Here is a 14,808-nt window from a genome sequence, read left to right on the forward strand (position 1 = left end):
AAAGGAAACTCCCCTGCAGTATCAGAAGGTGATTCTGTACTAATGAGGGAGGTAAACGATTTACATACTTGGTCTGTGTGAATCCATGTGCATTATAAAAGCTTTCTAAAGACAGCTTGTATTGACGTAAGGCTTTGCTCAGAGATGAGCAGAGTTTGCCATAGCAGTAAGCAGCAGGAGTGCAACAGGCCACTGGTCAACTAGCAGTGTGTCAGCCAGTCTACTTCTTGTTATTTCTACAAAAATGGCTCTGCACTGACAGTGTATATTCACTATGTATAGAGAGACTAAGGCCTGGGTCTGACAAACTTGGATTTTTCAAAATCTTAGAGACATGCCTCTATTTTAAGGGTATGCTAAATTGTCACATACAGAGCAGAGTAACGAGGTGGATAAATGTGAATCAGTGATCATGAAAAGTCATGAGATGGCAATACTGCTTTGTATTGTAATACAAAGCTTATTACAGATTCAAATAATATATTTCAAATATATTTGTAACACATAATAGTTCTGATGGAGCTATTAGACTTCCAGCTTCTCTTGTTTATTTCTGCATATTCCTTGTCCTTGTATTCAGTATCGACGATATTAGCTTTTATGCCCTTGTTTATAGAACTGTCTGCAGGCAACCTTTCTGAGTCCCAGTTTGTAAACCTCCCCAAGTTAGCCAGTCTGTGGGCAGAGGTAGTTTTCCTGTTTTCCCTGGGATGTGTTCTGCCCTTGCCCGACAGACTCGTCTGATGTCACCATGTAAACCGCTCTCTGTTCTCCATCGGGCTCCATCCGTTCTGGCCAGAGTTCGGCTCCCCACCACCCCTCCTGTCAGCCCCAGCCGGTCCTGATGGTTGTACCAGTTCTGCCTGATGCCTGCAGGATTTGAACCGCATACAGCTGAGCTGTTGAGCGCTAAATCTCTTCTTTGTTGGATACGCAGCAGTGCAGATGCATAGAAGCAGTCTGCTACAGGAGCTCAGCAAATTTTATGGGCCCCAGTGGAGCAGGGGATCAGACAGGGAGGGAGGAAATAATAAATATATTTTTGACTGTGGTAAGGTACTGTTCTTTCTAAAGTTGCTTGTTAGAGCAGTAGTGAGTTATAACTTCCCTGTAGCTCCCCATGTCTGAGGCTCAGGTTGTGCCTGTGTCTGTGCAGAAACTTCTTAGGTGCTCAGTGATGTCCTTGTGCCATTGATTTGTTGCTTTTGCAGACACGCTGAAGGCAATTCAGCTGGGCACAAGCATGACTCTGCCTATTTTTTCGTTCAGAGGGACATTCTGCAAATGTCCATTGTAACTTTGCCTTTTTCGAATATTTTAGGAGTCAGACCACATTTTATGACTAATCCCATAAACGGTTCTTCATGGAAAGCTGCAGAAAAATTACTTCCAAAAGCACATACTAAGATGTTTGTGGACGTTCAATAGTCAGAAAAAAAAAAGAAAAAAGTTTGATTCATCATCAAGAATTATAACGTATAAATAAATGAAACTGTAAATGTCATCTCTTCTAACAGATTCTATGTCCCCAGAATTGTATTGTTCTCTTGTATTGACATACTCTTATTCATATACGTATCTGCAGAGTGTAGAGTATAGAAAGGCAGCTTGTAATGAGTCCTTCTCTTTGGAAAAGGGATAGATTTGGTTTGGCTTATTGTCGTTATGCCCTTGTTATCTCAGGCATAGCTGCCTCTAAATTTTATCAACCTATCTTTCTTTTGCTTGTATAACTTCTGCATTTTATTATATTTGTTCTGTGGTAAACCTGTCATCCTGATATTCCAAGTTTCTTACAGCTGTAAAACTTATTCATGCCCTCCGAAGTATCAGGTGCTATGTTAGAGGGCCAGGTGAAATATCCCACAGAAAATGGTTGAAATTGTTGTTTCTGAGGGTGAAAATTTATTGTCTGCACCCTGTGTAATGCTGGAACTGAAGGATTATGAAATCATACAGCTTAATGAAAGGATGACAGCTTTTTTTTTTTTTTTTTCTTGAAATACAGTTGGTGTTTCCCATGAGCCATTTAAAACTCAACTGATGTCAAAAATACAAAGAACTAGACTTAAGGACACTGTTTCTGATGACCTCTCCTAACACTGCTAAGGCTTTCCCAAGAGTTGAGCATTTAAGAGTCTATATTGGAGTGGAGGTTTCCAAAAAGAGCTCTAAGCCAGTGGTTTTTGTCTGTTAGTATCTCGTTCAGGCTGTCAGTCTCGATCAGCACAAATAAATCACTGCAACTTTCTGGCTCCATCTCGTTTTCAGGATTTTGGAACGCTATGTCCAGGATCAGATTCCAGGTGCGACAGTTGTGGTGGAATCCATTGGTGCACGGAGGTTTGGGGATGGGTACTCTGAAGAGGATTATACAAAGTCTGACCTCATGGTCTATGCGATCGACCCGCAAACAAATCGAGCTATAATGAGGAACGAACTTTTTAAGTGAGTATATTATTTGTCACTCTTCTTATGCTTCTAAGGACAGTTTTGAAGCCTGTGGGTCTGTCGCTGTTAGTAAGTGGTTCAACACAATGGGAACAGAAAAAATCTATTGAAGCAGCTGGTGTACAACACCTACATCTACGGTACATGCAGCTTGGGAGTTTACTTCTTACTAGGTTCAGTCCATTCCCCTGAAGTGAATGGCCCCAGCATGTGTGATGTAGACCTTGCCCCATGAGAGCTTGCAATACATTTGCTTCACTCTGGAGAGCAGCTTCCAGTTTAAATTCTCTGAAGGAATTTACTTTCTGTGTACCAAAACTGCTTGGTGATCTCCAGGCAAGGGCTTTGGTTCTCCAGTTATTGACCTTCAGGCTTTCTGCAGTTTCTGTTGGGAGCGTATCTCCTTCATTCTTTTATTTGTAGAAACCAAAGGAGAAGAAAAGAGAGAAGGGAAGGGAAAGGAAAAGAAAAGAGGTGGTGTGTACCTGGTCCAAAGCACAGCCATCGGGACATGACCAGGGTGTGCATCTACATGCAGGAAATCAGCAGTGCTCACAGGTCCCCAGTGGGCTGGGCAGACAGATCTGCATGCGGACATCCCATCAGCTGTTAGAGATGGGGAGAACCAGTAGACAGACCACCTACATACACAATTTGACGTTATTTTGTCTTTTCGATCTATTTCCAAAGTTGCAGTTAAGTTCCAGTGTTGCATAAAAAACAAGAGGCTTTTTACTGATGGGTTTGTGCTCACAGCATGTTGACTGTGGTGGGGCCAGCTCTTGTCCCTGTGGCAGGTTTGATAGGGTGCCCCCCTGCCCGGGGTTCTGCACCTTAGCAGAGCTCCCGGGAGACAACGTGCTGACATGCAGCTCTGTTCTCTGCCTGCTTGGAAAAAAAAAAACTTGGAGAAGCCAGAGGTTACATAGGTAAGGAAAACAAAATTAATATAATCTCTTTGCATTATTTTTTTTTTCTGAGTCATCACTAGGGGCGAGTAGGTTTTGTTACAAAATCAGTATTTCAACCCATTCAACTGCCAGGGTATCAACACGGTCACAGAACCATCTTGTTAGGAACTGTATTTTTGTTTCAGCATTCTGCATATGTATCAAAACAGGGAAAATGGTAATCAAGTTCTTCCTCTAAAGCAGACACGATCTTTTGGTTTGTTTTTGCGTGAGTTTCACCTATGCATTTGCTTTTTATCTCAGTGAAAACTAGACCAGACTGCTCAATGATGGCATAAAGCAGCATGTCAGTCAGCAGCCTGTTAAGTAAATGGCTGTGAGCCATCTCAGTGAACTATGATTGAAAAAGGGCTTGTTCTCCCGAGCTCTTAATTTAGTACAGATGAATTATAGCATACTAAATCTCTGCATATATTCAGAGTTTATAGTTTGGAAAAGATCACTGTGATCAGTCTGGCCTGGTATAATAAAGATCATAGGAATTCCCAGAATTAATTCTGCTTTGAGCACGTCTTTCAGCAAAGGAACTGTTGGAGAAAATCCAATCAACTACAACCTTCATAGTGTTACTGCAGTGGTAATTATTTTTACTGTCAAAAAGTAGACTTTAAAAAAAAATAAATACGTCTAAGTGCAGTCATTGTGTTTTGCTATAACTCTGGGTGCTAGATTGAAGCACACTATTGGTGCTTTTAATTTCTCGTTCCCCCCAAAGCCTAAGATTATGATCACATCATTCTGTTAATTTTCTTTTTTCTTTTTTGGCAAGTTCTTTGTGCTCTGCACTCTGAGAAATGTTTTAAGTTTTTTAATCACTTAGTCTCTCTGGACCCTTTCCAGTCTTGCAGCATCTCTCTCTGAACTAGCAGTATAAAAGTCTGACGCAGTTTAGCAGAGGTAGTTTTCAAAGCAGTGGCAAATAAAGAGGCAAGATATCCTCCTTCCTTCTGCTGACCATATTTTTTTGTTTGTAGGCATCTCCAGGGTCATAAAGTCTTTTTCAGTCTAAGCGATGCATTGGGAGTTTGTGTTCACTTGTCTACTGCCAGTTCCCAGAATGGAGTGTCTTCATTTTTGGTAGCAATTCGTCCTACTTGTTATTTCTCCACTTCCACAGTTTGTAAATCCATTGAGGGCTGGGTTTTCTTCCAGTTTAGAGTATGGCTGAGGTGGGATCCCGTTAAAAATACTCAAGGTCTAAAAGACATTATTCTGTGCTGCCCAGGTTCAGAAAACTTATGTGACCGTGATGACAGTTGAAAATCCTCTGTCACCCTTTTGTTCCTTCCTCTCTTTGGAAAAAGCACTCTGCAACTCTAGTATTGGAATAAGAAAGTGAGCTAGTGCCTCTGCATGGAGGCAGTTTGTTCTTTCAGGTCCCTAAGAAAGATATCTTCCTGTTGCAGACTCTCTTCACGGACAGAAAATGCATCCCTTTGATTTTGGTGCCCATTGAGAATGTAGGGATGTCTTTGGGGATGTTTGTGTGTACAGTGGAATACACAGAATAGAGTTAAGATAGGTTAAAGGCAAATTTTCCAGCTCGAATGGAACGTTATTCATTCCTCTGATTTGAAAATGTATGGGATATTATCAACTTAGAAGCAATCTCATTAGAATGCTCCATGTGCCTGCTGGTGTTTTTTTTACCATTTTATTATTATTATTATTTTTTCTCTGCCCTCTCTTCAAAAGCTTTTAAATATGTAAATCAGCACAATCTTGGGGAATGCTTCCCTGGCTTTAGGGTAGAGGTGAGTAAGGGTCAGCTTACTAAAAGTAAAGGAGAGAAATGAAACAAGAGTTTTATAGCATGAAATCTGAAGTTAACAAATTTTCACTGGCAGCCTCAAGAGATTTGACTCAGCTCAAATCTAAATATAAACCCCTTCTGTGACCATCTTCCCTGGAATTTAGATCTTTAGAGGGATTACAGGACACACGGCAGTGGTGGTGTTCTCATTGGGAAGGGATTGGCAAGAACCACAAACATCCTTCTGCCAGCCAGGAATCTGCTAAGGATCTTAGCAGAAAATAGATTAATTGGCAGAGGCTTCAATTAAGAGACTGGATGTGATGGAAGAAAGGTTGCAAAGTCAGAGATGGGCCTCCAATTTTAAAAACTTAATTTAGTAATAAGGAATGTAAGTGAAAGGAGGAGACAGAAGAACTGCAGCACGCTCTGGTTGTGCTGGAGTAATGCCAATGTGCATGCACAGGACATGCCATGCTCACCAACAGGCTGTTTTGAACAGGTGACTGCCTCATGTCCAAAAGTCCCAAACATGTAGCCTAATCCCACATATTTGTATTCAGGCAAAATGGGTGGAAAACAAAAACGTGGTTTAGAAATCATCAGTAAAACAGCTGCCCTGCGTTCCTCATTGCCAGCCGGGGAAAATCTATGTCTCTCTCAAGAGATGCTGATTTTTCCCTGTCCTGTGCTCTGTAAGACTGATATGCAGTGAGAGATTCATACTTCTCCTTAGGACTCTTACATCTGGTTACCTGACATCTTTATTAACCAGGAACCTGTCTTGTTAGACCAAAAAATGTGTGAATAGTAACTGCTTTGATATTTCCTCCCTTTATGCCAAACTCCTATAAGGCTTTGAGGCCTCTTAGATAATACTACAGACTGAAATGATCAGCCTCGTTTTTCTTAATCTTTTATATGAAAGAAGGTTCGATTTATTAGAGCATAAAAAAGTTGCATCTAGAAAATTTGTCCTGCATATATTAGGTGGAAAATGTCCACCATTAAAAATAAAATACTTTGCCCGTCTGAATCTTTTGCACAATGTATCATGTTTCATCATGGAGTAGAACGTGAACAGTTGAGTTACGAACCTTGTAAAACAGGGTTTGTCAAGAAAATGCTAACAGAATTTTTAAGAGAGACTTTTAAAATCTTGCAGAGATTTAATGCTGTCCTAGCTGAAATGATGTCTTTGGCCAGCTAAAAGGATGTGTAACGTGCAGCAGTGACACCTAGTGTACAACAAAAGAATTAGAGATCCATTTGTACTCGGTTTATAATCTTGCAAACCATCGTTGCGGGTCTTCAGGCAGAGAAAAGGGATTTTTGCTTAATTACCCAGAAAATGCTTTGTAGAAGAAATCAAGGAATCAGTTGTGAATATTAGTAGAGCACAGCAGTACAAAGGGAAACAGTTCTTCAAAAATGCTTTGGGTTGGTTTTGTGAGACTGCAAGTCTGTGAGTAGTCACTGCTCCTCTTTGAAGCTGGTATCACAGAACTGGTACCCAGTATTTCGCCATTTGGGATGGTTGCTCTGCATGTCAGGAGATCCAGCTGATAGATTACACACACAGATCAGAGTGTGTCCTTTCCGAAGTTAGAAAAAAGTGGGGATGAACGAATGCTATGAGAATTTATCAGTAAATGAATTTGTTTGAGAGGAAATCAATTCTAAGAAATGAACAGCCTTTAAGAAGTGGTCTTTTAGGAGTGTAATTTGTCTTGTGATCATCCAAATGAAATAAAAGCTATTTCAGACTACTTTTAGACATCCAGAGTTAATATGCAGAAATTGTTTCAGAATATTTTTTGTTGTTGTGTTGGTCTTTTTTTTTTTAATCTGTGCTTTTCCCAGCAATTTCTAGGAAAACCTGTGTACATGGACAGAGGGGGGATTTTGCTATAGCTTAGGGCCAGCAGGATCCTTGTCCATCTGAGTGGGTGCCTCCCACTGTGGTCTTTACGGCTGGAGTTCAAGGAAACTACTTGGCGGCTTGTGAAAGAGTCAGCCCTCACTTCCAAAAGTGATCCAACAATTTTTCTTTTCCTTTGGAAATTACAGCCCTGGCCTAAACAACCCCAAAGGCAAATTTCTGCCTTTTTTTTTTTTTTTTTTTTGTCAGAGTCATATGGGAGAGTATTTTCAGTTACATGGGAAATAAGATAACTTGATTAGGATTACATTTAGCTGCTTCTCTTGAAACTGCCAATTATCAGATCACATACTGAACTTGTTCCACCACATTTGCTCTTTCAGGTACTGTTCTAGTCCTTTGCTTTGTAACTCTTCTTCAAAGTCCTCTCCTAGTGATGCACAAAATCTGAAGTTAGATGGAAGATGGACATCACTGTAGGTTACAAGCAGTGACAAGAGTTCCCGACTAGCTAATACCCCACTTTTGCCATAGGATTTAACTGTCTTAACTGTGTGTCTGGTAGGCCTACTTAATACCAGTATCTTTTTGATACCATATTGCTCCTGTAATTATTACCATTAGTCAAGATTGTTCTGGTGTCTGGCAGTGTTCAGATAACCTGTGAAGTTTAAACGAAAACTTATTATTTGCAGTTAGTGCTTTTCCTTTTAATAGAGGTGTGAAATGCCAGAAGAGGTAAACTTCATCTTATTTAAAAAAAAAAAAGTCTTGAAGGAAACAAGATTATTTTCTAAAATTTTATTCTCCTCCACCTTGCAATTCTATATCTTTCAGGAATGTTGCTACAGGTTCCACCTAAAAAAAATCACTAATGGAGAGTTTGCTCTAAAATAGCTTGAAGCCAGTGAAAAAAAAACAACATGCTGTGCCATCTTTTAAGAGATCAACAACTCAGATGTTCACTCCCACTCGAGATGAGTTCATCTTATCATTGTCCCTTGGTGTTTTCCTGTTGCCATCCTTGAGAAGTCCTTAGGAAGGAGAGTCAGAAGTCTTATTCAAATAATTCAGTACATAGTATTACCACTATGTTGTAAGAAAATAGCAGAGACATGGAGGCTAACTAGGCAGAGCAGATGCAAGAATAAGGTTCCAAATTGATGCAGCCATGTGAGGAGAGGATTATTAATCTTAGTAATTTTTCCAGATAAAAGTTTTCCATATCACCTTATTTTTAATATTGAGAGGAAGGTTAAAAGGGAACAAACTGGACGGATCACCAACCAAAAACATTACCCTAAGAAACTAAGGAAAGTCCTTTAAAAATTAGGTGCCTCTAGTTTAGCATCAAGTTCAACTTGTGGCCAGACCAGTCTTTAGGGGTGTGTGCAGGAGGGTTAGTTAATCCTCCGCACTGAAGGAGAAAGCACAAAGCAAACTGTTGGCTATGCTGTTCTCTATGGCATGGAGAACTTTTTGCCCCTAGAAATGAGAATAAGCTTCAGCTCACTGCCCCTTTTCAGTGTTTGAACTGTGTTCTGGCATTAAGTACGTTGGAGTTATCACTGACATGGGGATTATGGGGAATTACTGATATTCTTAAGCACATAAAGGAGAGGTATGTGCTTTATCAGAGCATAGTTATTAACCCAACACTGCAGTAATTCAAACACAGTTAATGAGGTTGGCTGTAATAGTTTTCTTTTGTGAAATTGAAGGTTCCTTGATGGCAAACTGCTGGATATCAATAAAGAGTTCCAGCCGTACCTGGGACAGGGGGGACGCATCCTGGAGATCCGCACCCCAGACGTGGTAGCAAATGTCAAGAAGCAGGCACAAGCCGTAGGCTACACGGAAGGTGCACTCCTCGCTCTGGCTGTCATTATCATCCTCTGCTGTATGCCGGCTATTTTAATTGTTATGGTCAGCTACAGACAGTAAGTATTCTGACTCCTTTTTGTAACAGCAATGTTGTAGTAAGGATGCTACATTTCTTAGCTGAGCTGCTTTGAAAACTTTCCTTTATTGCTAGTCTACGTACGGAGAAATACTTGTAACATCCCTTCCATCACACTAGTTGGTTAAGGCTTAATGGGGACTTTGCATGGAAAGATGAGATGCACGGGAAGTGCATCTTGTTATTCTTTCTTAAGTTGAGTTGCAGTAACTGTTCTGGAAGTCATGCTGGAACAAGATCAAAAGCCAGACATCTGAAATGCAAGTGTAGATTAAAACTGAATTCCATGCCAAAAAATAAAAATAAAAAATAAAGAAAATAGTGCTGGTTAAATAAGTGAATCAAAGATCAAATTGCGTAGCTCAGTCAAAATAAGAGGAGGACTCAACTGTTTTTTTGTTTAAATCCTAAAATATTCAGTTATATATTTTCTCTATCTGTGTGCTTCTTAATTGCAAATATTTAATGAAAATTTGATTTTGTGCCATGTTAGTGCTATTCAAGTCAGCATAACCAGAAATAACCTGCTTGATATTTTCATTCACCTTTCATAGACTCAAGAGTTTTAAGTCATGGGGCTGGTACACTAATTAAAGGATCAACATCGCTAACTAGTTCCTATGAAATGGACTGTTTCAGGTCCACTAAAAATTCTTTAGCTTATTATGAAAGATTTTTAATTCCATATGCATATTCAGAGCAAAAAATTATCAATCATTGCAAAACCAAAACCTAAATAACTCCATGCATCTTCTCCAGTAACAAGCTGTATTCAACTTGTGCATACATCCATCTGTATCTCCATGCCCTTCTATCTCCATTTAAAAATCGGTGAACTAGATAGAGTGCAATATGCCCTTATCATGGGAAACCTTTGCTCTGTAGGACCAGGAAGGATGGGGTTCCCAGAGCCATGGTGGATTTTTTCATTTGTTTTTTCGGTCGTTTGTTTGCTTTCTGAGAAATGCTTTGTCGTCTGCTCCCTTCGTTACATCAAGGGCAGTGAAGTGGCAGCGCCTCTGCAGACTCCCGCTGCAGTGTTGCAGCAGTCTGTGGGAGGAGAGGGCACAGACAAGCTGATGTGCATGTGTTGCCATAGAGCACTTACAATTTGAATGCTGCAATAGGTTTAATATAGTACAGCATTCCACGTGGGATTTAAACGCTGCATTTTTCCTTTCTGCACTGCCATTTGGAGTTTTTTTTGGAATATGAAATTTGGAATGGAATTTGCCATTTGGAAAGTACTACGTTAGATGATTCTGTGATTCTGTGATATGTTATTCATTATTGGAAAAGCTTATCCTACATGGACAAAATAGTAGCCTGCCTGAAAGCACTCTCCATGGTGACATCAGAAAAGTAGGCAAGAACAGCCATTTTCTAATGGCTACTGCAGGTTCTTTGGACTGCGTTTACACCCCAATTTCTCCAAACAGTTTGGGTCAAAGCAGAAAATCTTTTACAGAAGTCTGGAAGTGCTTGACAAACTTCATACCAGTGGGATGGCAGCACATCTCAAAGCTGCTTTATGTCTATCGTTCATATGTAAAGTTAGCTGTTAGATTCCAGTGAAACACTACTGAACCAGCCCAACCTACCACTAGTTGGTGATTACTGTTTTTATTATCCAAGTGGCCTGGTTCTCTAAGAAAGGTAATAGCAAAATTTCTCCTTGGTGCCTGTTAGATAATGAAAGGAGATTAACAGTCTTTTAAGGGCTTTAAGGAATCTGTCTAACTTCATCAAAAATCACATTTTAGTTGTCTAGAAGTACAACTTGGAGTTGGATTCAGAGCAGACCAATCTAAACTACACCTTTATGGAAAAGGTATCAGTGAAGAGGATCAAAGAAAATAAAAGGCATTTTACTGTTAATAAATAGCAACAGCATTACAGCCTTTTCCTCCTCTTTGAAAGGAGCTTCAGTATTTTTCCTGATAACACTCTGACAAAGGAGGTACTCGAGACTGCCTTTGAGTGTAGAGATTATAATATATAAATTATACATTGTTTTATATTATTTTTATCATTAAATAAATAATAAAATTAACTGTCATAATCACAGCACATATAATGGAAATTTTTAATATTTTCTCACTGCTAAAACTTTTTATGTGCAGTAGGTGCATTTTTCAGTGCTTTCCAGACCCATGATCAAGTTAACATTCAGAGGATTAATTTTACTTACTAAATTTTGTAAAAGTGCTACTTAAATTAAATGAGTTATCTTCTAAGTATAAAATAACCACTGTCAAAGTGCAGTTCAATGCCTACATTTATGGCTTTTGTAAACAAGCCAGAAACTCATTATTCCTTGCTATTATGTAGTGTCTTAGAAATACACTATTCAATGTAACCCCAGAAGCTAAGTATAAGTAACACACTATTAATCACAAAAAATGTTGTTTTCTTAATAGAAACTGAAAATAATACTCTTTCACTACTGAAGACATTTTCTGTAGCATTCTCAAAACATTTTAAAGAGAGAAAGCAGTTATAAAAACACATCTCTAATATTCTATTGGCTAACGAAATATGACAAGGTAGATCCTGGTTTTGTGTCTTTTTCTTTTCTGTCTGTATGTGTGGCAGGGATTTGTTTTCTGTAAGCCCAAAGCAATTTTCCCTGCTGTAATTCATGCTTATACCAACTGCAGAATTGTTTCAAGAGTATTGTAAATAGCAGCTAAACACTCACTGTTCAGCTCTGGAAATTACGATTCTTTAAACATGTCATTAATTCTGTAATTTTATGTGTGGAATAATTAAGTAGCATCTAGTTTATTACTCCTATTAGTTTCACTGTTTAGGACAATTGTTACAAACAGAATTAATTTAACCTTCCATTTTATCTCCTCATCTTTTTTCTGCATAACAAAACAGATTCAAAGAGTAAGTATTTATTTTCTGCTTTGTTTCTAAATGCTTGCATAGAAATTCTGAGGGCTTACTCGTGTTCAGTTTTAAAAGGGTAACTGACAGTCAGTGAGACTTACTTCCTACACTCCAGTTTGTTTCTGAACATTCTGTATGGCAAGGCTTTCGAGTGTTACGTGTATGGCCACTCAGGGCCTTTTCTTATTGCACACTAACATGCATTTAAGATACCACTGTTCAGGACATAGCCTGTTTCCTTCAGAGGACAGGAAAAATATTAATCTGTGTGTGGTATTCCTCAAGCAAGCAACTGCATGTCAGGCTGGGGTGCAAATGAGGAACCGTAGTTTGTATTTTCTAAGTAGAAAATAGAGTTGTGTGGTTTTTCTTTCTGTTTGTTTTGTTTTGTTGCAGTGAATTTACCCATAAAAAAATCTTAGGAAAAATGTTGAGACTGAAATTTAGCAGTCAACTATAATGAGAAAGGAGTTGTAAGTGATGAATTAAACTTTGCCAGAGTTTTTTGTATTTAAAATTATAGTCTCTTGGCATTTGAGTAAAATAGTCAAAGGAGCTTACTCTCCCTGCCGTTATCCCTGGGCAGCCAGTATAATAAACCTGCTAACGAGAGCAGTGTCAGAGCTAGCGCGTTCATCATTGCCTGGAAGTGCATGCTGCAAAGTGGCAGTGCTGGGGTCAGGAGGCGTCTGTCCAGGGTGGGTGCTGAGGTTCCCTGAAGAAAGAACAAATAGTGGGGAGGTGCAAAAGATGGGTAAAAATTCTCATGTTACTACTTCTCTATGAGGATGAGAGGCAGGAATGTTCTGAAAACTGCAGGAAAAAAACATAGAAAACTTTTCATTTCAGTTTATGTTAGGGTATAGAGTGCTTCTAATTTGAGTGTATTTCTCCACCCTGCACGACTTCCTGAAGGCGACAGGCTGAGTGCGCAAAGACTGCAAGAATCCAGATGGCCCTACCGGCAGGCAAACCAGCCAGCACCGCTGCCAACAACCTCTATGAAGAGCTTGGCGACAGCACCATGTAAGTGTTCCTTGCAATACATCAATATAATTGATAGTGACCGAAGCCATGATTCACTTTGCAGGGATACCACTTCCAGCAGTCAATGTCAAAAAAGCTTTTCTTCATGAAGGGATGTTTCTCCAGCTGCTTGGGGTTCTCCAACATCTGGAAAATAAATAGAAGTTCTCTGTAAGGAGATAAACATTTAACCTGCTAACGGCGATTTCTCTTAATGCACAGGGGAATCTTTAACAGGTTTTTAGTTGGCAAAATGCAAGGCATAACCAGATGTTTTTTCTAGAGCCTACAGCAGGCCATCGCTAAGAGGGGGAGCCAGGATGGCTCCTTTATAAAAATCCAGGCCAACATTTTCCAAAGCTGCTGACTAAACACATCTAATAAAATTGCTGCACCAAAACTTCTGGTTTTTTTTTTTTTCTTTTCTTGTTGTTGTTTTAAAATTAAAACCATTTTGAAAATTAAATTTAAACATAAAGGAACTATCAATGTAGAGAAACAACTGGCAGTTCACTGGATATGTCTTTTACCTGTTAGATGCTTGTAATATAATAACATTGCAAAGACGCCTATCTTTTCATGCCTTTGTAAATCTGAAATTTATGGACTCCAACAACAATTTAACTCTCAATATGAGAACATTACAGTAGAGAAGAGCCAATTAATATTTGTACTGTACTGAGGGGGTGGGGCAGAGGGTGTTGCTGATCAGCTTTCCAGACTTACTCTTCAATGTTTATATTTTAAAAATGGGTAACGCTGAAGAGTACAGCAATAATAATGTTTGGAGGCAGGGAGACGGAGCCACTGGTGTTGTTGAGGACTTCCAACTTCTGTATTTTCAGTCATTATTTGTTTTGTTCAGAGTGTTGAAATGTCACAGATGCCGTGATTGAGTTTATTAAATGGTAAGGAGGTGTGACAATGCCTGTCACTGCTGCTTTACCTCTTAGCCATCTGAGAGCAGGCTCCGTGCTCGAAATGATGCCAGAGCTTGAGCTTTCTTATGTAGATACAGGAGCTATACTTGAAGCAAGAATAGTTTCTCCGAACTGCTGGATTTCCTCCTATACCTTTTGCCTTTGTGAAGTGTTATTTCTGGGGCAGGAAGAGAGGAAAAAACTGTTTGACAATAGCATATAGTCACATCTTTGAATGTGAGCACTTTGACTGCAAACCAAATGGGATCACGTCTGTACGTTTATGCATGCAGTGAAATGCCCTGCTGGATAGAATTCCTATTTCTTTTGCATTTACTAAATTCCTACTGAAACTAACAAATGACTTCTGCTGATTTTACTGGCAGTGATATAAAGCTGATTATCATTGGGAATTGGATATCCCTATAGATGAATTTGCGCTTTGTACTCCAATGAATGAATACCTTCTGCTAAACCCAGATCAAGCTTCATTATGCTGGGTTATTTTACCTGCAAAGATATTTTTTTATTATTATTATTATTAATATTACTTTTTAGCACTGAAACATGTAGGTGCTAATTTATAGGTGTGCAAAATTCAAATTTAGATTTATATTCATTTTGATAAATAATAGTTTTTCACAGCACCAAAAAAAGATCCCATATTTAGAATACTTTCTCCCAGATGTCTTTGCATACAGCTACGTTAAGGAACTGATCAAACATCTATGAGTAAAAATCCTTAAAAGTTAAATGAATACCCTTAGGATTAAAAAAACAAATTAAAAAAACACACAATTCAATAAAAATAAGTACAAATTACACATTCTTTCTGTCAACTATTTGATTTCAAGGCACTGGTATAACGTAGGAAATTACTCTTTAGGAAATACCTTTTATTAAATTTTGACATGAAGTTTAGTAAAATATTTCCTGTGTGTAGTTGT

The 14,808-nt window shown here is 38.9% G+C and overlaps 1 protein-coding gene across 27 annotated transcripts in view; it reads left to right on the plus strand.

Annotated features, from left to right (window-relative positions):
• Positions 1-14,808, plus strand: part of PCDH15 (protocadherin related 15) — a 535,558-nt gene that overhangs the window by 500,920 nt on the left and 19,830 nt on the right. For 24 of the 27 annotated variants that reach the window (XM_083844291.1, XM_083844317.1, XM_083844318.1 and 21 more), the window contains 3 exons: positions 2,272-2,448; positions 8,779-8,997; positions 12,831-12,941. In XM_083844291.1, the coding sequence (XP_083700417.1) occupies positions 2,272-2,448; positions 8,779-8,997; positions 12,831-12,941 (507 nt within the window). The other 3 variants (XM_083844305.1, XM_083844307.1, XM_083844309.1) reach the window with 2 other exon arrangements.

The sequence above is a fragment of the Anser anser genome (genome assembly GCF_964211835.1).
Source record: "Anser anser genome assembly, chromosome: 7".
Classification (NCBI taxonomy): domain Eukaryota; kingdom Metazoa; phylum Chordata; class Aves; order Anseriformes; family Anatidae; genus Anser; species Anser anser.